The following is a 25,793-nucleotide window of genomic DNA, read 5'->3' as shown; positions in this document are numbered from 1 at the left end:
TTGAGCCGATCACTGGAGCTAACTATAACTGTTAAATATTACTATGAAACATTTATTTGATCTAATACGTACAATATACATAGCTGGTCAAGCTGCTGCTGAAATCGCCTACCCTCGGCAGACTGTAGCACGGCCATTGCCTCCCAGCCCTTGGCGATAAATTCATCAAGCTGGGGCCTGTTTGTGGGAATATCCAGACAGGTAGGCCAGTGTGCCCCATGGCGAGCGGCAAGAGCCTGCTGCATCACAGTATTGCGCTCTCTGAGAGCTGCAATTTCCATCTGCAGATCGGACACAGATGGCATATTTGGGAGTGAACATTTGAGAGGAACTGAATCAATTTCTTTCTTAGGTTCTGTGACAGTCTGTGACGTTTGGACAGACAGGGCAGAGCAAGAGGAAGATGCTTTCGCTGATTTCCCCTTCTTACCCGCCCTCTTGCCCCGGGGACGCCATGTCTGCCAGGACAAACAGTAAACCCCAGGGTCAACGAAATTTTCATTTCGTTCCACTTCAACAGTCACATCTGCGCAAAGCTTATCAACCTGAGAGGTAATAACATTTGAATTTAAATGCTTGTGCGCAATATGGTATTTTAAACTTTTTAGTGAAGAGCGACAATCCTGACACTTCTTTACAGGGCAAGCAAATGATTTATGCACCCTGTGATGCGTTCGCGCCCAATGTTCTTCAAAGTCACGTCGCGATGCAAATGTCTTAGTGTCAAGGCAGGCAGGGCAGTCCATATTTGGTATGAATTTAATAAATTTCATTCCTGGCGCCCCCTCCATCACCTCTGGATGCACCGATCCCCATTGCTTGATCTCCTCTTCATCAACATCCAGGGTGAGAATGTCAGCCATCCTTCTGACTGCAAATAAGGAGTAAGTAACGCCTGCATGAGATATGTTGTAACTTCAACAGTGCTTATCACTTTTCTATATTCTAGATACATCCTAGGAATCATGATCCATCATCAGCTTCCTCAGTGAGAACTAGAGTGAATCCCATACCAACCAACCATATCCAGTAAATAGTTTAGAAAGCTTACATCAAGCCTAAATTTTAAATCTTTACCACTTAAAAGATATGTTGTTTAACATTCAACTTTTGTGCAAGACATTCTCTAGATCACATTTTGATCTGTTGCATCCACAATGCAACCGTAATATTCATATCTTCATGAAACTAAAGTATAAAGGGCTCTGACAATATGTAGGAAAACAAGTGAAATATAATTGTTTTCAGATTCATTTGGAATAACAGTACACTAACAGTATGTGAGAATTACTGAGAAGTCCACCATGTTGGAGGATCATCTCCCTCATAGGGCAGAAGTCTGTCAACATTGACAACCCGAGGTGAGTTATTTGAACCATCCTGTATACGGTAAGTCACATCATCAATCTGTTTGATGACCACCCATCCCTTCTTCCAGCGAGTAATGAACTTCCTGCTGGACGGGAGGTTCTTCCCAGGATTATATAACCACACTGGTTGTCCAACCTTTAGTGGAAACTCTTTAGTTCCCAATGTAAGTGTGTGATGTTACAGTGAGATGGTATTCTAGGAATACCCAACAGGTATGTGGCGTTAAAGAGATAGTATTCTTGGAATACCAACAGATGTGTGATGTTACAGAGAGATGGTATTCAAGGAATACCCAACAGTTGTGTGGCGTTAAAGAGATGGTATTCTTGGAATACCAACGGATGTGTGATGTTACAGAGAGATGGTATTCTAGGAATACCCAACAGTTGTGTGGCGTTAAAGAGATAGTATTCTTGGAATACCAACAGATGTGTGATGTTACAGAGATGGTTTTCTAGGAATACCCAACAAAAGTGTGATGTTACAGAGAGATGGTATTCTAGGAGTACCCAACAGGTGTTTGGCGTTAAAGAGATAGTATTCTTGGAATACCAACAGATGTGTGATGTTGCAGAGAGATAGTATTCTAGGAATACCCAACAGGTGTGTGATGTTACAGAGATGGTATTCTAGGAATACCCACCAGGTGTGCGATGTTACAGAGATGGTATTCTAGGAATACCCAACAGATATGTGATGTTACAGAGATGGTATTCATGGAATACCAACAGATGTGTGATGTTACAGAGATGGTATTCTAGGAATACCCAACAAAAGTGTGATGTTACAGTGAGATGGTATTCTAGGAATACCAACCAGATGTGTGATGTTATAGAGATGGTATTCTAGGAATACCCAACAGATGTGTGATGTTACAGTGGGATGGTATCCTAGGAATACCAAGCAGATGTGTGATGTTACAGTGAAATGGTATTCTAGGAATACCCACCAGGTGTGTGATGTTACAGAGAGATGATATCCTAGGAATACCCAACAGAGGTGTGATGTTACAGTGAGATGGTATTCTAGGAATACCCACCAGGTGTGTGATGTTACAGAGATGGTATTCTAGGAATACCCACCAGGTGAGTGATGTTACAGTGAGATGGTATTCTAGGAATACCCACCAGGTGTGTGATGTTACAGAGATGTTATTCTAGGAATTCCCAACAGGCGTGTGATGTTACAGAGATGGTATTCTAGGAATACCCAACAGGCGTGTGATGTTACAGAGATGTTATTCTAGGAATACCCACCAGGTGTGTGATGTTACAGAGATGGTATTCTAGGAATACCCAACAGATGTGTGATGATACAGTGAGATGGTATTCTAGGAATACCCAACAGATGTGTGATGTTACAGTGAGATGGTATTCTAGGAATACCCACCAGGTGTGTGATGTTACAGAGATGTTATTCTAGGAATACCCAACAGGCGTGTGATGTTACAGAGATGGTATTCTAGGAATACCCAACAGGCGTGTGATGTTACAGAGATGTTATTCTAGGAATACCCACCAGGTGTGTGATGTTACAGAGATGGTATTCTAGGAATACCCAACAGATGTGTGATGTTACAGTGAGATGGTATTCTAGGAATACCCAACAGATGTGTGATGTTACAGTGAGATGGTATTCTAGGAATACCCAACAGATGTGTGATGTTATAGTGATGGTATTATTGGAATACCAACAGATGTGTGATGTTACAGAGAGATGGTATTCAAGAAATACCCAACAGGTGTGTGATGTCATAGAGATATATTTATGAATACCCAACAGTTGATGTTACAAGCTCAGTGGCCTACCTAGTTTCGTCAGCCTTGCATTCATCAATGAGTCATCTTATTGTCCCACCAAGGAGAAGCTGACAGTGTTTGTGTGTGTGTGTGTCTTCTTTGGCTGGCTTACTGTCCTGGTTTTTTGGACTGCAAGATACAACAGAGCTGAAGGTAGGTGAATTATATATATAAAGTGCCTGAATTTCCATGGGTCCCATGGACTGACCCCCTGTTATTAACAAGGGCCCATGAAGTTGGGGTTGAGTATCTCCGGGGAACCCTAAAAGATCTTTCCCATTGTCACTCAGGGATCCGGAAATATTTTTTACAAGTAGTGTACACACTAATTAACAACAAAAACACATGTCAGTCTGGTTGCAGCTCTTTATTTTGTATCCTTTGTTATGATATACGGTCTCGGGTTGTAATGTCCGGCTAATACTTTTTTCGAAAATGTCTGTTCGCCCGGAGAGAGGAAGGTCCGGGGTTCGATCCCCAGCCGCCTCATACCAAAAGACGTTAACAGGTGGTACTTGTTGTTACCCTGTCTGGCGCTCGGCATTAAGGGGCTAAAACAAGGACTGGTCGGCTCGGAGTCAGTATACTGTGTCTGAGTGGGATATTCATGTCAAACTGCGACATGGTATCTCAGTGAGCTAGCACTATAAGTCAGCATCAGTCCGGACTAGTACAAGCAGCCACACAAACACACACACGTACATGCACGTCGATATATAAGTGCAATAATCTTGGACGCGACGGTAAACCCAATTTCACCTCACCTCATGTGTTAAAGTCTACAGTTAACATGCTTAAAGCATACCAGTCATTGATCAAGTCAGATGGCAGTCCTGTTCTACTGTTTATAGAAATTGTTGATATAAGGCGTTTGATTATGTAACGCATACTGTATTAAAACAGGAATGTGAAAACATTTGTTCATCTTATCGATTGGATTTGTTTGCTTCAGGGGAATGGTTGGAAGGGGGGGGAAGTCTTTGGGGGAACCTGATGGCATCAAACCTGTTACACAATAAATACTTACAAATTTCTTCCCCATTAGTTTTTGTAATATAATATTTGAAAGAGAAATCACCACAAAAAGTGTCTAAGCCTCATAAGCATTGTGTTAAGATTTTGATTACCGTATTTGATGTAACAAGTGCCCCGCTCTTATAAGCGCCCATGGCGCTATTTGCTAAGATATTGGCTTGTGAACAATCCCAATTAGCACCCTTTCCGATCAATCAATGTACACAAGACTTATTTCTTCGCATATAATACGCACTCGTGTGTTATATGCACCCTTAATTATGGAAAATTAAATTTTGGAAAAATATATCTCTCGTATATAAACATTTCAGGCTGTTAGCATAAACCATGCAATTTATCTTTTAACTCTGTTTTTTTCACCAAAATAATATTCTAATAAGAGCCCACTATTTCTAATTTTGAGAGCACCCTAGGCGCTTATTACGTCGAATACGGTAATACTGGAAATACCGAATCGTGACACTGATGTAAATATGTGATTTCCAAGTTGTATTCGTCATTGCAGGAACTTAAGAAATAGTTGGGTTTTTTTTCAGTAAGCAAGAAAACATTTCAGTCGAAGATATTGATATGGATTGAAAATAATTATTGTTTTCTATATATTAAAAATATAATACCGGTATGCATGAATATCGGAAGATTTTTCTTACTGACAAAAAAAGAGAAACGTTTCACTCACTCACAAATTTTGGAACAAACATATGTTAATTATATTTACAACATGAGGTATCAGGAAGACAAGGGAGACAACTATGTGAGGCTTTTTTCAGATTACCTCCCCCTTCCCCACTGTACAGCTCTAATGGTCACACACAACCAAACGTTTTCTCATGATGAGGTGATGTGAGGTGAAATGGGGTTTAACGTCGCATCCAAGATCACTGCACTTATATCGCAACGTGCATGTATGTGTGTGTGTGTGTGTGTGTGTGTGTGTGTGTGTGTGTGTGTGTGGCTGCTTGTACTATTCCGGACTGATGCCAATTTATAGTGCTAGCTCACTGAGATACCATGCCGCAGTTTAACATGAATACCCCACTCAGACACAGAAAACTGACTCCGAGCCGACCAGTCTTGTTTGAGCCCCTTAATGCCGAGAGCCAGACAGGGTAACAACAAGTACCATATTTTAACATCTTTTGGTATGACGTGGTCGGGGATTGAACCCCGGACCTTCCGCTCTCCAGGCGGACGCTCTACCACTAGACCACGGAGGTGTTTTTTCCCATGATAGACTTCTAAAGTGACATTACATATTTTTTAACTAGCCATTCAACAGCCATTATGTGTACAAGTATGCTCAGTATGGCCTTAAATCTACAATAAAAGCTCGAATTTTGCCAAGCTAAGCCAGTTCCTTTTCCAAGTACAGGAAGCTAAACGCACTGACACCAGTTCCGCACCAAAATTGTCACCTGCTTGAAAATATCTGTTGTCACATTCAGGATATGTCATCTTGTTAAAAGGACAGTACTAAATACTGAAAAGATGGACAGTTTTAATTACTGGGTGGATGTACGTTGATGAACTTACAATATCATCCAGTGACGGCTGCAAGATATCTCACTGCACACTCAAACTGCTCAAACAAGAGGAGCAGGCGGAACAACTGATTCTGATTTGGTGTAGTAGAACATATAGACAAATTTGAAAACATTTGAAAACATATGCACTTGGCAAATTTCTTCTTCTCAAGGCAAGCGTGTCAACTAGCCTATATCAAAGCCTAGTTTCTATTCTTGGCTCTTTTCTTGGCTCGACCGTGGAGCCACCTCGTGTAGATCACGAGTTGTGCCCCTTGTAATGAAAACGTGATATCCAATCAGATCGCTGTTCTTATCTCGTATAGCTTCACAGATGGCGACTACCAAAGCAACGACCTAGACGATCAGATGACAAAAACATTCGTGATTTCATCCCTGACACAAAGACATAGGCAATTGTAGGGGGGTTTAAAAGATGAAAAGGACATATTTGTGTGAACAAAGACCAGCAGCGGTAAGTCACTTTCATACGAAGGTGTACCAGTCGTGTATGTTCATTTTGGGAAACGTTTGGATTGAACTATGGATAAGTGTGATAGTCCAATCATATTTAGCACAGGAAAGTGGGCTTAATATGGCAAGGGTGTAAACAAGACTTTGATGAAAAGGCTAGAGGATGCTATCATATATCATATATGTAGTTTCTTAGAAACAAAGCAAATTTTGTTAAACTTCAGTTCTTTTTCCTGTCCCGGATGCCCACTGCGTGCTCAATCTTCACTATGAAAGCAGCAGGCCTAACCTGTAGGTTCTACTAAACCTAATCAAAATCAGTCATTCGGCCAGCTGCTGTGGGAGAGATCAAATTTAGATTGAGAAATCTGGCAGCCTTGGTTGGTTGATATTGTGTAAGATTTTTTTGTTTTCTAAATGTATATCCTTCCACTAATTCAATTTGACCATGTTTTTCTATAATTAGTGCTTTTTTTTCAGCATTAGGACTGATGCTGTTTGTGACCATGGATATTTTCAAGCAGGTGACATTCACTGCGGAATTAAGGTTCATGTGCTGAGCATCCTGTACTTTGAAAAGGTACTGGCTAAGCTTGCCCAAATTTGAGTTGTCAGACCGGACTGTGGAGACGTGATTGTACATGCAATGGCTGTTGAATGCCTATTCACTGAAAAAAGTATATGACCTCACAATAAACATCTATGGGAAAGCATTTTTTGCATAACCTGTGACATAGGCAGCTTTAAGACAAGGGAGACAACTATGTAAGTTATTTTTCAGATTATCTCCCCCTTCCCCAATGTTTAGCTCTGTACACAACAACATGAGGAATAAACATTGTATTTAGCGGTATTTAGCGATATTGAATCAGTGATATTTACCTGGTGGACCAGGTGTCACATAGGTGGTCTGCTCACACCTTGCAGGATCCGCAGGCCTCTCACATATTCTTCATGATGTGAAATCACTGAAACATTATACACAAGTTTAGTTTACAAGATAGACACAATTTTATGGATAACAACTTCTTAATACTGTAAAAAGCTTTTTACAGTATTAAGAAGTTGTTATCCATAAAATTGTGTCTTTCTTGTCATCCGCCAACTTCTAAGTAATGCCTATCAAACAAGTTAAGTTTAGTTTAATTGAGAGAGGAGTCGGTAGTTTCATTGAGAGAGGAAGGGGGCATGGGTGGCCCAGTCGTCTAAGGCCCCGCGATTCGCTGTGCAGAGTTGCGTCCCTTGGGCACGCCAGAAACCTATGATTGTGGGTTCGAATCCCGGTTCGCCCTGATTATGTTTCTAGGTTTGTCAGCACTATACCCGTGCTCGTGGGTTTCACCGAAGCGGTAAACGTCTGAGACTTGCATCACTTTGGGCTTTCCTCCCACATGAAGCTGACACACCGTGATGTAACTGGAATACTGTTAAAAGCGGCATTAAATCCAACTCACTCACTCACTCACTCATTGAGAGAGGAGTCTGCAGTGTTTCAGTTATGTCACAGTGTCTGCTTACATGCTATAAAGGCTTGACATGACATAAATCACCAATGGTAGTGCTGCACCATGACCGTGGAATATAAGTATTTTATGAAAAGCATATCCCTCCAGTAATTAAAACTGACCATGTTTATTCAATATCTCATGCTGTCTTTTTCAACAATGGACTTATGCTGAGTGTGACCGTGAATATTTTCAGTTAGCAGGTGACATTCATCAGGTGCGGAACCAGGGTTGTTGTGCTTAGCTTCCTGTTCATTGTAAAGGAACTGGCTAAGCTAGCCACCATGGTGATTTTGTTGGTTTTCAGACCAGACTGTGCAGACATTTACATTTAATTAAGAATTGACCTTCACTTTGTGTGAGTTCATTGGAGTATGAACCTTCATAGAGTGAGGGCCAAACTGTATGAACGTCGGAGCTTGCGACGACGTTCATACAATGTTTGACCCTCACTCAATGAAGGTTCATACTCCAATGAACTCACACAAAGTGAAAGTCAATTCTTATAATTTTTTTATCACAATTTCTTACCTCAAAGGATGTAGGCCTAGATCTAAACACAATTTTATTTAGTACATGGGACTTCATGTTTACACTGATAGCCAAACAACAACCAGCTGTATCGCGGAGTAAAATAGTTCCTCAAAAAGAGAGATGACATAGGCGTATGGATGCACAACTTGCTCTTCAGAAACATCTTACGCAGCACACGTGTTCAAATCATATCCTCATTAGATGAGAAAGGTCTGTAAAGAACTACCTCAGTAAGTCAGTCACAATGACAGCGCGTCGTAATACATTTCATCAAGTACAAGACGTCAAAATGGCCGACACGATAAACGTGACGGGAAAGATTTCCGAAGTTGTTAATGAACCTGTGGCGGTTACATGTGTTATCCATCATTGATCAACTGGCCGATCATTGAAAGGTGAATAAAGATGCGTCAAACAGACACAAAGGTAAATTCATAGATTGCTGGAGACGGTCAATGTCAGCCTAGGCACGGATCGAGTCGATACTGACGATAGTTTAGATGTGCATTTCTTCGTTTGTTCATTAGGATGGGCCGTAGCGAGGATATTCGTGAACAATCATGCAGTCACGCTCTCTGACATTTCTCAAAGTATACTGAAACGCTGAGACCAAGAATAAAGGTTCTAAATGATCAGAAAGAACGCTTATGCATGTTTTCGTGCTAGGGAATTCCCAGGGGTTTCCCCAGGAATGTGGAAGTAGTCTGTCAGTGTTTACGTCATTTCAAGAACACGGTCTCGTGAAAAACGTATGAAGGTCAAATAGTGTGGTTCATACACTTATGAACATCATTTTCGCGGTCATGTGACCGACCTCTTCGTCCAGTGGAAAAGCTGTATATCGTGTAAACTTCAAATTAAAAAATTATTGGTTGTTGAATGCCTATTCAATAAAAAAGTAAAACCTTACAATAAATATCTATGGGAAAACATTTGGTTTTGCATAACCTGTGATATGAGGGATCATGGCGACAAGGGAGACAACTATGTAAGTTATTTTTCAGATTATCTCCCCCTTCCCCACTGTTCAGCTCTGTACACAACAACACGAGGCAGTGGTTACCATGAGTAAAGATCCCAGCTATGCTTGACATTTTCTGTACACGGACAGTTGTCTACATAGTATCTTTACCGCTGATGTTTATGGAAGGAGATTTGTCAGTGTTTCGAATGGTAATAACCAGTATAAGGAATAAACATTGTATTTAGCGAGCCTTGGTAAGCAAACTAATATTGTTTATTCCTAATACATGCTCATTTGAAAACTCAACTTAAATATGAAATCTCTTCTGATTACACTGGATTACCTAAAGAGACTTTTGTTAAAAAAAGAAAAAGCTACTAGCCCTTATACAACGAGACTTGTTGTGCCAATATGTCATCACTGATACTTACCTGGTGGATCAGGTGTGTCACACAGGTGGACTGCTCACGCTTTGCAGGATCCGCAGGCCTCACCCATATTCTTCATGATGTGAAGTCACTGAAACATTATACACAAGTTTAGTTCAGTTGAATGAGGAGTCGAGTGTTTCAGTTATGTCACAGTGTCTGCTTACGTGGGATAAACATGATAAAGGCTTGACAGGACATAAATCACAGATAGTAGTCCTATACCATGACTGTGGAATATAACTATGTTATGTGGAATAAAGGCTTGACATGACATAAATCACAGATAGTAGTCCTATACCATGACTGTGGAATATAACTATTTTATGTGGGATAAAGGCTTGACAGGACATAAATCACAGATAGCAGTCCTATACCATGACTGTGGAATATAACTATTTTATGTGGGATAAAGGCTTGACAGGACATAAATCACAGATAACAGTCCTATACCATGACTGTGGAATATAACTATTTTATGTGGGATAAAGGCTTGACAGGACATAAATCACAGATAGCAGTCCTATACCATGACTGTGGAATATAACTATTTTATGTGGGATAAAGGCTTGACAGGACATAAATCACATATAGTAGTCCTATACCATGACTGTGGAATATAAGTATTTTATGGAAACAAGGTGAGGTGAGGTGAAATTAGGGTTTGATGTCGCGTACAAGATTATTGCACTTATATAGCGACGTGCTTGCACGTGTATGTGTGTGTGTGTGGCTGCTTGTACTAGTCCCGACTGATGCCGATTTATAGTGCTAGCCACTGAGATACCATGCCAGAGTTTAACATGAATACCCCACTCAGACACAGTATACTGACTCCGAGGCCGACCAGTCCTTGTTTTTGCCCCTTAATGCCGCGCGCCAGGCAGGGTAACAACAAGTACCATCTTTTAACGTCTTTTGGTATGACGTGGTCGGGGATCAAACTCCGGACCTTCGCCTGTAGATATATAAAAGCAAGTCTAGCCAGCTCTAGCAATATCTAGCCACCTCTATTCCACAGCATCAGAAAAATGATTCAGGAAAATCATTTGTTTTAATTTTAAAGGAGAGAAATGCATTGTGTAATGATAGATTTCATTGACTATATGTTGGCCGACATAGATAGAGATTTCTTGTGAATACGGGGGCGGTCGGGTAGCCTAGTGGTTAAAGCGTTCGCTCGTCACGCAGAAGACCCGGGTTCGATTCCCGACATGGGTACAATGTGTGAAGCCCATTTCTGGTGTCCCCCGCCGTGATATTGCTGGAATATTGCTAAAAGCGGCGTAAAACCCCACTCACTCACTCACTCTTGTGAATACGGAAAGGGTTTTGTTGCTTTTATTTATTAGAAGTTGATGGATGACAAAGGAGACATAATTTATGGATAAAAAACTTCAATAATATACTATTAGAGCAATGCCTTGGTATAGATCCTTGTACTGTTGTCAAGCAAGACAGCTTGTAAGCTTTTTGCATATTTTATGCGAGTTGGCTGAAAAATTAACCACAAAGACCCTAACTACAAAGTGAATGAGTGAGTTTGGTTTTACGCCACTTTTAGCAATATTCCAGCAATATATCACGGCAGGGGACACCAGAAATGGGCTTCACACATTATACCCATGTCGGGATTCGAACCTGGGTCTTCGGTGTGACGAGTGAACACTTTAACCACTAGGCTACCCGACCATCCCCCTTACTACAAAGGATGTACAGTACATCGTAAACAGTTTGCATGTATTCAGTACAATAATTCCCATACTTACAGGCTGTACTTTACCCAATACCAACCAGGCAGCATCTGTCTGCCGGCATCAAGGTGTCCAGGTGTTCTGTGTTGATAAAGTATCTCCAGCTGAAAGGGCTGCCAGCTTAAGGGGGACGGTGTTCCTTTCTTTGCTCCTGTCCTAGGTGGACAGTGCAGATCAAGGTGTCCAGGTGTTCTGTGTTGATAAAGTATCTCCAGCTGAAAGGGATATAATGGTCTCTTATGAAACGATCAAATCATGCGTACACTGAAGTTGACTGAAGCTTTATCTTCACTCAAACATACATGTATACAAGTCAAAAGGAATGTGTGCATCATCAGAAAGAAATGCTGAGCTATAGTGAGTTTTTGTCATTAAACAATATGTCACGTGACTAACCACAGGTCCGGGAAGTACTGTGGGTACCCGGGTCCTACTCATGACCCACTCGACCCCGGTACCCAAGTTACCCGTCCCAGCCGTAGAATCCTATAAGTCAGACTATTTGTGGCCATTATCATGCTAATCTGCTTACATATCATAATTCTGCAAATGACGATGTTGTAATTTCTTCTGTGGAGGACTTCTTGCACAACCAGATACCAGTGGAATCAGGGCTCTCCAGCATCGTTGGCAGACATTTTTGGAGGGTATAGGCTCGGCACTTTTCAGTCACCCCTAGCATCTGGACATTTTCAAATATATTTATATGATCATTTCATCAAGTTTTGATCACTAAGTGTTCAGAAATCTATTTCCTGTGAAATTTGATTGCATCAATTGAAAATATTACAATTGTTAACGCAGGTTAATGGCTTGATGGCGTGATGGCTTATGCTTCATGGTCCACAAGGACTGCAGGTTAACACTGGCTGTATATAGTCCACAAGTACTGCAGGTGTAACACAGGCTGTATACAGTCCACAAGTACTGCAGGTTAACACTGGCTATATACAGTCCACAAGTACTGCAGGTTAACACTGGCTGTATACAGTCCACAAGGACCTCAGGTTAACACTGGCTGTATATAGTCCATGAGTACTGCAGGTTAACACAGGCTGTATACAGTCCACAAGGACTTCAGGTTAACACTGGCTATATACAGTCCACAAGGACCTCAGGTTAACACTGGCTATATATAGTGCACAGTTACTGCAGGTTAACACAGGCTGTATACAGTCCACAAGGACTTCAGGTTAACACTGGCTATATATAGTCCACAAGGACCGCAGATTAACACTGGCTATATACAGTCCACAAGGACCTCAGGTTAACACTGGCTGTATATAGTCCACAAGTACTGCAGGTTAACACTGGCTATATATAGTCCACAAGGACCACAGGTTAACACTGGCTATATACAGTCCACAAGGACTGCAGGTTAACACAGGCTGTATACAGTCCACAAGTACTACAGGTTAACATTGGCTATATATAGTCCACAAGTACTACAGGTTAACACTGGCTATATATAGTCCACAAGGACTGCAGGTTAACACTGGCTGTATATAGTCCACAAGTACTGCAGGTGTAACACAGGCTGTATATAGTCCACAAGTACTACAGGTTAACACTGGCTATATATAGTCCACAAGGACCACAGGTTAACACTGGCTATATACAGTCCACAAGGACTGCAGGTTAACACAGGCTGTATACAGTCCACAAGTACTACAGGTTAACATTGGCTATATATAGTCCACAAGTACTACAGGTTAACACTGGCTATATATAGTCCACAAGGACTGCAGGTTAACACTGGCTGTATATAGTCCACAAGTACTGCAGGTGTAACACAGGCTGTATATAGTCCACAAGTACTACAGGTTAACACTGGCTATATATAGTCCACAAGGACTTCAGGTTAACACTGGCTATAAATAGTCCACAAGTACTACAGGTTAACACTGGCTATAAATAGTCCACAAGGACTGCAGGTTAACACAGGCTGTATATAGTCCACAAGTACTGCAGGTTAACACAGGCTATATATAGTCCACAAGTACTGCAGGTTAACACTGGCTATATACAGTCCACAAGGACTTCAGGTTAACACTGGCAATATACAGTCCACAAGGACCTCAGGTTAACACTGGCTGTATATAGTCCACAAGTACTGCAGGTTAACACTGGCTATATACAGACCATAAGGACCGCAGGTTAACACTGGCTATATACAGTCCACAAGGACCTCAGGTTAACACAGGCTGTATATAGTCCACAAGTACTGCAGGTTAACACTGGCTGTATATAGTCCACAAGTACTGCAGGTTAACACTGGCTATATATAGTCCACAAGGACTACAGGTTAACACTGGCTGTATATAGTCCACAAGTACTGCAGATTAACACTGGCTGTATATAGTCCACAAGGACTGCAGGTTAACACTGGCTATATACAGTCCACAAGTACTGCAGGTTAACACTGGCTGTATACAGTCCACAAGGACCTCAGGTTAACACAGGCTGTATATAGTCCACAAGTACTGCAGGTTAACACTGGCTGTATATAGTCCACAAGTACTGCAGGTTAACACTGGCTATATATAGTCCACAAGGACTACAGGTTAACACTGGCTGTATATAGTCCACAAGTACTGCAGATTAACACTGGCTGTATATAGTCCACAAGGACTGCAGGTTAACACTGGCTATATACAGTCCACAAGTACTGCAGGTTAACACTGGCTGTATACAGTCCACAAGGACCTCAGGTTAACACTGGCTGTATATAGTCCATGAGTACTGCAGGTTAACACAGGCTATACATAGTCCACAAGTACTACAGGTTTACATAGGCTGTATACAGTCCACAAGTACTTCAGGTTAACACTGGCTATATACAGTCCACAAGGACAGCAGGTTAACACTGGCTATATACAGTCCACAAGGACCGCAGGTTAACACAGGCTGTATACAGTCCACAAGGACTACAGGTTAACACTTGCTATATATACAGTCCACAAGGACTACAGGTTAGCACTGGCTGTATATAGTCCACAAGTACTACAGGTTAACACTGGCTGTATATAGTCCACAAGTACTGCAGATTAACACTGGCTGTATATAGTCCACAAGGACCGCAGGTTAACACTGGCTATACATAGTCCACAAGTACTACAGGTTTACATAGGCTGTATACAGTCCACAAGTACTTCAGGTTAACACTGGCTATATACAGTCCACAAGGACCGCAGGTTAACACTGGCTATATACAGTCCACAAGGACCGCAGGTTAACACAGGCTGTATACAGTCCACAAGGACTACAGGTTAACACTTGCTATATATACAGTCCACAAGGACTACAGGTTAGCACTGGCTGTATATAGTCCACAAGTACTACAGGTTAACACTGGCTGTATATAGTCCACAAGTACTGCAGATTAACACTGGCTGTATATAGTCCACAAGGACCGCAGGTTAACACTGGCTATACATAGTCCACAAGTACTACAGGTTTACATAGGCTGTTTACAGTCCACAAGTACTGCAGGTTAACACTGGCTGTATATAGTCCACAAGTACTGCAGGTTGACAATGGCTATATACAGTCCACAAGTACTACAGGTTAACACTGGCTATATATAGTCCAAAAGTACTGCAGGTTCACACTGGCTATATATAGTTCACAAGGACCGCAGGTTAACACTGGCTATATATAGTCCAAAAGTACTGCAGGTTGACACTTGCTATATATAGTCCACAAGGACAGCAGGTTAACACTGGCTGTATACTTTCAACAAAGACTGTAGGTTAACACTGGCTATATATAGTCCGCAATGACCGCAGGTTAACACTGGCTGTATATAGTCAACGAGGGCTTCAGGTTAACACTGGCTATATATAGTCCACAAGGACTGCAGGTTAACACTGGCTGTATATAGTCCACAAGTACTGCAGGTTAACACTGGCTGTATATAGTCCACAAGGACTGCAGATTAACACTGGCTGTATATAGTCCACAAGGACCGCAGGTTAACACTGGCTGTATATAGTCCACAAGTACCGCAGGTTAACACAGGCTGTATATAGTCCACAAGGACTTCAGGTTAACACTGGCTGTATACTTTCAACAAAGACTGTAGGTTAACACTGGCTATATATAGTCCACAAGTACTACAGGTTAACACTGGCTATAAATAGTCCACAAGGACCGCAGGTTAACACTGGCTGTATATAGTCCACAAGTACTAAAGGTTAACACTGGCTGTATATAGTCCACAAGTACTACAGGTTAACACTGGCTATATATAGTCCACAAGGACCGCAGGTTAACACTGGCTGTATATAGTCCACAAGTACCGCAGGTTAACACAGGCTGTATATAGTCCACAAGGACTTCAGGTTAACACTGGCTGTATGTAGTCCACAAGTACTGCAGATTAACACTGGCTATATGTAGTCCACAAGTACTGCAGGTTAACACTGGCTATATACAGTCCACAAGTACTACAGGTTAACACTGGCTGTATATAGTCCACAAGGACTTCAGGTTAACACTGGCTGTATGTAGTCCACAAGTACTGCAGGTAAACACTGGCTATATATAGTCCACAAGTACTACAGGTTAACACTGGCTATATACAGTTCACAAGTACTACAGGTTAACACTGGCTATATATAGTCCACAAGGACCGCAGGTTAACACTGGCTGTATACAGTCCACAAGTACTGCAGGTTAACACTGGCTGTATATAGTCCACAAGTACTACAGGTTGACACTAGCTATATACAGTCCACAAGGACCGCAGGTTAACACTGGCTGTATTTGGTCCACAAGTACTGCAGGTGTAACACAGGCTGTATATAGTCCACAAGTACTACAGGTTAACACTGGCTATATATAGTCCACAAGTACTGCAGGTGTAACACTGGCTGTATATAGTCCACAAGTACCACAGGTTAACACTGGCTATATATAGTCCACAAGGACTTCGGGTTAACACTGGCTGTATATAGTCCACAAGGACTTCAGGTTAACACTGGCTATATATAGTCCACAAGTACTACAGGTGTAACACAGGCTGTATATAGTCCACAAGGACTACAGGTTAAGACTGGCTGTATATAGTCCACAAGGACTACAGGTCAACACTGGCTATGTATATTCCACAAGTACTACAGGTTAACACTGGCTATATACAGTCCACAAGGACTGCAGGTTAACACAGGCTGTATTCAGTCCACGAGTACTACAGGTTAACACTGGCTATATATAGTCCACGAGGACTGCAGGTTAACACTGGCTGTATACAGTCCACAAGTACTGCAGGTTAACACTGGCTATATATAGTCCACAAGGACTACAGGTTAACACTGGCTGTATAGTGTCCACAAGGACTACAGGTTAACACTGGCTATATACAGTCCACAAGCACTACAGGTTAACACTGGCTGTATAAGTTCACAAGTACTACAGGTTAACACTGGCTATATATAGTCCACAAGGACCGCAGGTTAACACTGGCTGTATATAGTCCACAAGTACCGCAGGTTAACACAGGCTGTATATAGTCCACAAGGACTTCAGGTTAACACTGGCTGTATGTAGTCCACAAGTACTGCAGATTAACACTGGCTATATGTAGTCCACAAGTACTGCAGGTTAACACTGGCTATATACAGTCCACAAGTACTACAGGTTAACACTGGCTGTATATAGTCCACAAGGACTTCAGGTTAACACTGGCTGTATGTAGTCCACAAGTACTGCAGGTAAACACTGGCTATATATAGTCCACAAGTACTACAGGTTAACACTGGCTATATACAGTTCACAAGTACTACAGGTTAACACTGGCTATATATAGTCCACAAGGACCGCAGGTTAACACTGGCTGTATACAGTCCACAAGTACTGCAGGTTAACACTGGCTGTATATAGTCCACAAGTACTACAGGTTGACACTAGCTATATACAGTCCACAAGGACCGCAGGTTAACACTGGCTGTATTTGGTCCACAAGTACTGCAGGTGTAACACAGGCTGTATATAGTCCACAAGTACTACAGGTTAACACTGGCTATATATAGTCCACAAGTACTGCAGGTGTAACACTGGCTGTATATAGTCCACAAGTACCACAGGTTAACACTGGCTATATATAGTCCACAAGGACTTCGGGTTAACACTGGCTGTATATAGTCCACAAGGACTTCAGGTTAACACTGGCTATATATAGTCCACAAGTACTACAGGTGTAACACAGGCTGTATATAGTCCACAAGGACTACAGGTTAAGACTGGCTGTATATAGTCCACAAGGACTACAGGTCAACACTGGCTATGTATATTCCACAAGTACTACAGGTTAACACTGGCTATATACAGTCCACAAGGACTGCAGGTTAACACAGGCTGTATTCAGTCCACGAGTACTACAGGTTAACACTGGCTATATATAGTCCACGAGGACTGCAGGTTAACACTGGCTGTATACAGTCCACAAGTACTGCAGGTTAACACTGGCTATATATAGTCCACAAGGACTACAGGTTAACACTGGCTGTATAGTGTCCACAAGGACTACAGGTTAACACTGGCTATATACAGTCCACAAGCACTACAGGTTAACACTGGCTGTATAAGTTCACAAGGACTGCAGGTTAACACTGGCTGTATACAGTCCATAAAGTACTACAGGTTAATACTGGCTGTATATAGTCCACAAGTACTGCAGGTTAACACTGGCTGTATATAGTCCACAAGTACTGCAGGTTAACACTGGCTATATATAGTCAACAAGTACTGCAGGTTAACACTGGCAGTATATAGTCCACAAGTACTGCAGGTTAACACTGGCTATATAAAGTCCACAAGTACTGCAGGTTAACACTGGCTGTATACAGTCCACAAGGACTGCAGGTTAACACTGGCTGTATACAGTCCACAAGGAGTACAGGTTAACACTGGCTGTATATAGTCCACAAGGACCGCAGGTTAACACTGGCTGTATATAGTCCACAAGGACTACAGGTTAACACTGGCTTTATACAGTCCACAAGGACTGCAGGTTAACACTGGCTATATAGTCAACAAGGTCTGCAGGTTAACACTGGCTATATACAGTCCACAAGGACTGCAGGTTAACACTGGCTATATATAGTCCACAAGGACTACAGGTTAACACTGGCTGTATATAGTCAACAAGGACTACAGGTTAACACTGGCTATATATAGTCCACAAGGACCGCAGGTTAACACTGGCTATATATAGTCCACAAGTACTGCAGGTGTAACACAGGCTGTATATAGTCCACAAGGACTACAGGTTAACACTGGCTATATACAGTCCACAAGGACCGCAGGTTAACACTGGCTGTATATAGTCAACAAGGACTACAGGTTAACACTGGCTATATATAGTCAACAAGGAGGAAAGTGTGTTCTTTTATGTTTTCATTAGCTAATTTTGTCATGCTTCCTGCTTCCTTCTTCTTTGTCAGGAGGAGTTTTAATTTACCAAGGAATTGTAATCACATCACAACTGTTACGTAGATCAGAGCTCCAGATAAGCTTTTGGTGTTGTGGGTATTTTACCCATGCATCTTAAAATCATTGGGTATCAGTAATTCTATCTGGGTATTCAAATTTCTGTTACCCACTAGTTTTTACACATGTCGGTATTTAAGTTAAATATTTAAAAACACTATTCATCTAGTCCCTGCAAACTGGTGTCGTGTGGGTTCGAGAGCTTTATAGGACTCAAAAATATGATACTTCCACAAGAAAGTGTGATGGCAAATGATCATGATGTAACTGTCATCGTGGAATTTGGCAAGGTTGACGGAATGCCCATTTAAAATTTCGTAATAAGTTGCTGATTTGGAAATCGAATACGCAGGGCTACTTCACAATATTTTGATGATACGCACAAGTTTTATTTTTGTAGCGCACCTGTAATGTTATTTGCGTATTTGATACCCTTGGATTTTATTTTACTGCGAATTTCTGCATTTCTGATGCATATTTTACGCAGATACACAGCTTATCTGGAGCTCTGGTAGAGGGATATTTCATTTGGTAACGAAGCAAATCACGGGGAGAACAAATACAAAGGTGTCTGAAAAAAGAAAGAGATGGTCATTCTTCAAGAACCTTTCATTTCTAAGTAAGGAGAATATTAGCAGAAAACCTTTACAATCCGAAGTGAGTGAGTGGCTGAGTTTTAACTACCAAGGAAATAGATCAAATTTAAGGAAGTCAATATTCACATTGACCCAACAATAAGATTGACATATACTAATCAGCAATTGCTAAGGATAGTCCTCTTTAGTCACAGGTGTGGCCCTTACCAAATGTTGAGTAGTATATGCTGGTCTGTTTCCATGTGAATTAGTTGATAGCTACAATGTCTGCATAGATTGGTAAGGGGAATGGTCAGTATGTGGGGTCCCAAGTCATGTTGATGGCACACTCGAGTATTGATCTCATGTATCGCACGTTATTTCTGCGTGCTGAATCCCAACGCCATACACTGTTTTCTGATTAGCTAGTCTGCATCAGGAGATTATGTAATGAATTTCTACATTACCGCTAATCAGCATCTAGACTAATACCGTTTGTATCGGCTGATCACTGTCTGGGTCACTGGACTACCTTAGGCTGGATTAGTCATTAATTACATCCTGAAGCAGGCAATAAAGGCTGTTAATGTTATTGCTGGAACATGTTTATACCAGGATCAGAGTGTTAGGTGATCAAGCGTTTAAGATTACTTCATTCATATAGTGACGTGTGTGTATGTGCATTTGTACAAGTCAAGACTTATGCCAGTTTTATTGTGCTAGCCCACTGAGATAGCATACTGCAGTTTAACATGAATACCCACTCAGACACAGTGTACTGACTCCGAGCCATTCCTTGTTTTAGCCCCTTAATGCCGAGTGTTAGGCAGGGTAACAACAAGTACCATCTTTTAACGTCTTTTGGTATGACGCGGCCGACGATCGGACCCTGGACCTTCCGCTCTCCGGGCGGACGCTCTACCACTAGACCATGGAGGCGGTCTCAAATTCCCACAACTCATACTACTTGTTATGTTCCTAATCGAAACTGTTGAAATAAAAGCTACTTCCCTACTCATATTCATATTGACAAAGGACAAATTTTGTTGGTGTTTTGATTTGGTAGGACGTGTAATTCAACCAGGAAATTCCACTCTCCATTAGGATTATTAGTGTGTATGATAAGACATGATAGTGTTGCCTGGGGTGAGAAGAGTATAAACATAAGTTAATCATTATACATGTATAAATTTATATTTGGTTTGCAGGTATACCATTAATCCCTAAAAGTATAAATAAAAAGATTAAATTCACTATTTTATTGTTTCACTTATCATTGTTAGTGGCAGCAGTTTTGACATGTTTGTAAGTTGGAGTGACCTCCCTTTGTTGTTACTCTCCTGGCATAGGGAGCAGTGTGTAAAATTAAAAAAACGCCAGGCTGCCATCAGGACCCAAACTTTAGAAACTGGAAGCTCTGACTTGACCATCTTCCCAAGGCAAGGGCATTAACTGAATGTAAAAGTCCAGTTTCCACCCTTGCCGAATTTGTCCCTTCTATGTCCCTCCTATCAATTCCATCTCTTCAAACTAAATGGCGGCACCCAGTCAAGACGATCTGATCAATAATCAAGATCCATAGTTTAATAAAATGGGTCTTCTTTGCGAAGTGCATCAAATCACATGAGCACCTTGAGTAGAACCATGTAAATATTTGGAAAATATCTGTTGACACTAAGTTTGACAGGACCCATGCTTTGCAAATCCTGCAAGTTACCGAAGTCTGCACGTCAGTTTATGAACCGGATGTCGATTGCCTGAACTATGCATATAGACTCGTTAGTCCAGCCCAAATATAACTCAATAATTGCAGCCTTGTTCGTCAAGGGTTGATACTGGACTTTTATGGTCAGTTAATTCCCTTGCCTCAGGAAGATGTGACTAAACTCTTCAGGTCCTAATTTAAATAACTGCAGCAGATACCTACAAATAAATGTACTGTAGGCCATAAGGACCCATACATCTTTGAAACTACAGGCCCTACACCAGATCTACCTGACACGGACCTATGGGCAGGCACTTATTTCAAACACTGATAAGAGTGAGTGAGTGAGTTGGGTTTAACGCCGCTTTTAACAGTATTCCAGTTATATCACGGAGTGTCAGCTTAATGTGGGAGGAAAGCCCAAAGTGATACAGGTCTCAGACGTTTACCACTTCGGTGAAACCCATGAGCACAGGTATGGTGCTGACAAACCTAGAAACATAATCGGGATGAACCGGGATTCAAACCCACGATCATAGGTTTCTGACGTGCCAAAGGGACGCAACTCTGCACGGCGCCTTAGACGACTGGGCAACCCGTGCCCCCCACTGATAAGAGAGCCCTGCTATGATGAGAAGCTTGTAGATGTATTATTTGCTGAATGCCAACTGCTGACAACATTAAAACACACATGCCCGAGAAAACATGCAACTCCTTAGGCACATATAGCATACCGTATTCGACATATCAAGCCCCCCGCTCTTATAAGCGCCCACACCGATATTTGCTAATGTATTGTGAACAATCCCAGTCAGCACCCCTTCCAATTGATCAATGCACACAAGACTTATTTATTCATGTATAATACGCACTCGTGTGTTATATGCACCCTTAATTATGGGTAATCAAATTCTGGAAAAATATATCTTTCATTTCAGGCTGTCAGCATAAACCACAAAATTTACGATCTTTAAACTCTGTTTTTGTTTCACCAAAATTTTAATCTAATAAGAGCCACCTATTTCTAATTTTGAGAGCGCCCTGGGCGCTTATAAAGACGAATGTGGTAATATACAAATAGGTTTTTGCAGAACAAATTGGACATTTTTTTTTCATTTTTCTTTATTTTTTCTTTTCATTCCAATCAGGGATCAAACAAACATCTGTAATAAAAGAAATTATTAAAACTGTACCAATGATTATGTCTAAACAGTACATTATGAAGAATCAGACTTTATCCACCATGTTAAAAATGACAGGTCGGATCCCAGCCTCACTGTTCCAATTTCCCTGTTTGTACAAATTGTCCGTTATCTGAAACGTTATCAGCTAACACAGGCTGCTTTTCCCGTGGGTTTAGGTTTAAATTCATGCATTCTATCTGACATTTTAACCTTTACCTGAGCATAAGGTCAGGCTGACTATTGTGTATGTGTTGGGTGTGTATTACAGATTTGGATAGTGAAACAATAAATTATTGGTTGGTTGGTAGAAAAAAATAAGACAATTTTTAAATCTAAAATCTGACCGTGGCATTTCCGTCTTTTGGATTGGTTGGTCTGACTTGGTTGATTATGTACTTTGTACTTGAAATGATGAATTATCATTAGAAAAAAATGTCTTTGTCATATAAAAATCCCTTGTGTTATTTTTTACGTCAATGCAGTAGTTTGTCGTCGGTGGTATATCACCAAGATCATTCTGAGTTTGTTTTTTTCTGAATTTTAAGGTTTTATGGTCAGGGGACGCAGAAACCAATCCAAAAATATGTGAGGTCAAGTATCATATGCCATAAAGTTCGCTTTTTCTGAAGGGGATGCATGCTGTTGCATGAATAGTGTTATAAATTAGATTGTATTAGTAATTTAAACACACACTGTCACGTGGCTGGTAAATTTTCTGTCAGGCGGCGTGAAATTTTCCTCTTCCTGTCCTCCGACTGCCTTGCAGATAATTTTAAGACTTACTTACATATTCAGTTTTATCATTACTTCTTGTAGATTCTCAAATGATTGTTTGCATTAATTGAACTGAATCAAGGTGCAATTTTGAAATATTTATAATCTCTGAACGTGGGTAGGTAACTTTGAAAATTGCACGACTGTTTTGTTGGGTTTTAAAAATATTTCAAACACTGGACGCACATCAGAGCTCGAGATAACTTTTTGAGCCATTGAGTTTTTACTCTAGGGTTTCCATTTTATTTGGGTTTTTACATTTTTCATTGCGTAACCAATATTTTTCAACTCATCTATTCATGGGTTTTTCCCCAAATGAATGAACATTTAAGAAAGATTTAAAAAAATTGAAATAATGTTTTAGATGTAAATTACTGTTCTAAATATATAGGCTTCATTCGGAAAGTAAATTAGCTTGTAATTGTAATGTGTTTTGGAAATTAGCTCCTTTGTATACATGATGAAAAAGCTTCATTGGGTATTTACCTGTTTTTACAGATTTGAGTTGTTCATTTAATGCATGCGTTTCTGTACGCAAGTTAATTGAAAGTAATTGGGTTTTGAATATTTGGGAGGGGGGTGTGTGTGTGATTTTATGCAAATATGCTGCTTATCTCTAGCTCTGCCACATAATGATCGCCACCATCGTGTACCCAACAACACGATGACTCCTCTAACACATCCGCTACCCCTTTAACAATGGCTGTCTACCTGTAGCCCTCCTGGCTGTTCTGGGTATGTTCTGGCATGTTCTGGCTTGTCATGTAATCATGACAGTTAATTGTTGTATCAACTACAAACAAAAGCTTAGACTCATCTTGTAAACAAGGGAACAAATTCACCTCTGATCCATTGTCATCAGGTAATCATTTCTGGAAAATACTGACCGACTTATCGAGTCTTGCAAATGTGTTTATCTAGATATTTCAGCAATGAATTATCAGTTGACCGCTGGTTCATAGGCAGGGAATATTCTTGCATATGAGTGCAAGCAGGCATGATCAATGTCACAGCGATATAGCGTAATCACTTACCTGTGTGGTTACCTGGTCGATCGAGGCAGGTGTAAAAGCTCTGGATGTTAGATAGGAGAACGTAGTGCGTCTCTCCGATGTGGATGTTTATAAATTGTGTGAGAGGTTGGATGAAGGAATGGTTCAAGAACTGTATGTTTTCTATGCCTAAATCAAAAGCATATGTAATGCATGCTTTCAAAATAGTGCGCATGGAAATAGATATGATCTAATGTTGTTGCAATCCTAACCAACATTGTTGTGGGATATTGTAGTGTTTTCATATAATATTGTGTGTTTTTTCCCCCTTTTATTCATATATTTAGTTTATTGATTAATTACTGAAGACTTATTTGTTCATGTGTTCGGGGAACATTGATAATAAGGTATTGTATGCGAGGGAGACTTTTAATGTTTCAATTTGCAGATTGACTAACTAAAATATCAAACTAAAATATTATTTACTAGCTGCTTGTCTGTTTGATTTGTGATAAAATCAAAAGAACCACAATAAAAACCTGAACAAATCTAAAATAATTATTTGATAGGCATTACTTGGAAGTTGACGGATGACAAAGTAAACACAATTTATAGATAACAACTTCTTTATTTGACAACAGTATAAGGATCTAATCGGAGAAGTTGTTTTATCATCCCAAACTGGCTCCCACAGGAGATATGCTTGGGTGAGATGAAGCTTTACCTACATTGTAGATATCGCTGCTATGAAATTGCATCACAATGCCTTGCTTTGCAGTTACCATTACGTCACAATCAAATGACATCACTAATGGCTCTGCTACTGAAGCTGTTAGTAGTACTTTTCACACTTAAGACACTGTTTATTACTTCTACAAGCGGAAAAAGTTGGAAGAATGATGTTGGATGATAAACAAAATCTCACCCTTGTGTCTTCTGATATCAAATATATCAACACTCGTTGATCAAAGCCACAGAGTTTTTTCCACTTTTATTAATGAGTGTTGATATTTTTGATATCAAAAGACACTCAGGTGAGTTTCTCAATGTCCATAAATTGTGTCTAATTTGAAATAATAACTGATGAAATGCAAAATATGACCTGCAAGCACCTGCTGATGAACGTCAACTGCCTGGCCAGGATAGCTCTAAAAGTTAAAATATTATGTTCTACAAATTTGTTTTCGTTGACAGCCCCTGAGATAATATGATAGCTTTAAACACCACTTAACCTTTCAATAAAAAACATTTCCTGCGTCTGAAAAGGCTATTTTCAAACTTCTACCTGTGCTTGCCACCTGTTTGGCGGGCTACATTTGGCGGGCTACATTTGGGTGGCTACACTTGTTCATTCACTCCTGTAGGGTTAAGGTATCTTTCAAATATGGCAAAGCATTTTGATTGAATACAAACTTTCCTTTCATCAGTTTTCACCTGCCTGTGTTTTTTTCAAAAGCAGCATATTTTTGCGGAAAGGCAGCTGCTTCGTTTAGCTATCAACCATGGTGATTTGCTGCAGATACAGATACATGTATTGTGCATTCGGGAATATCAAGTTCTCTGTGGATGTATATTTCACTGCACTGCCTGAACTTTCATAAGAGGACAACGAGGAGCTTAACATTAATTTTAAAAGCACAAGATATATATGCCTATTTGGTGGTATAAAAATTATAAAGAGCTTA

The 25,793-nt window shown here is 40.7% G+C and overlaps 1 protein-coding gene across 5 annotated transcripts; it reads right to left on the bottom strand.

Annotated features, from left to right (window-relative positions):
- On the bottom strand, positions 1 to 25,257 carry LOC124129395. Of its 5 annotated transcripts, none has more exons than XR_007221821.1 (6): positions 25,211 to 25,257; positions 11,403 to 11,602; positions 9,637 to 9,724; positions 7,085 to 7,170; positions 3,180 to 3,299; positions 1 to 871 (listed from the first exon to the last, which is right to left on the bottom strand). XR_007221821.1 is itself a non-coding variant. In XM_048398112.1 (2 exons), exons 1-2 carry the CDS (start codon positions 3,202 to 3,204, stop codon positions 42 to 44), a joined length of 855 nt encoding a protein of 284 aa, XP_048254069.1. In that variant the 5' UTR covers positions 3,205 to 3,299; the 3' UTR covers positions 1 to 41. The 5 variants fall into 5 exon arrangements, 1 of the variants encoding a protein (XP_048254069.1); XR_007221820.1 differs by lacking the exon at positions 25,211 to 25,257 and adding an exon at positions 24,151 to 24,258; XR_007221819.1 differs by lacking the exon at positions 25,211 to 25,257 and adding an exon at positions 11,920 to 14,322.
- Positions 25,258 to 25,793: the final 536 nt, after the last annotated feature.

Source organism: Haliotis rufescens, unplaced genomic scaffold, assembly GCF_023055435.1.
Source record: "Haliotis rufescens isolate VD_foot unplaced genomic scaffold, xgHalRufe1.0.p SCAF_18, whole genome shotgun sequence".
Taxonomy (NCBI): Eukaryota; Metazoa; Mollusca; class Gastropoda; order Lepetellida; family Haliotidae; genus Haliotis; species Haliotis rufescens.
This window is presented reverse-complemented; position numbering and strand designations above follow the sequence as displayed.

Coding starts and splice junctions, on each gene's coding strand:
- LOC124129395 (XM_048398112.1), bottom strand. CDS start 3,204: ATGAATGCAAGGCTGACGAAACTAG. Junction 872..3,179: donor TGCAAGGCTGACGAAACTAG/GTAGGCCACTGA, acceptor CCTTATTTGCAG/TCAGAAGGATGGCTGACATT.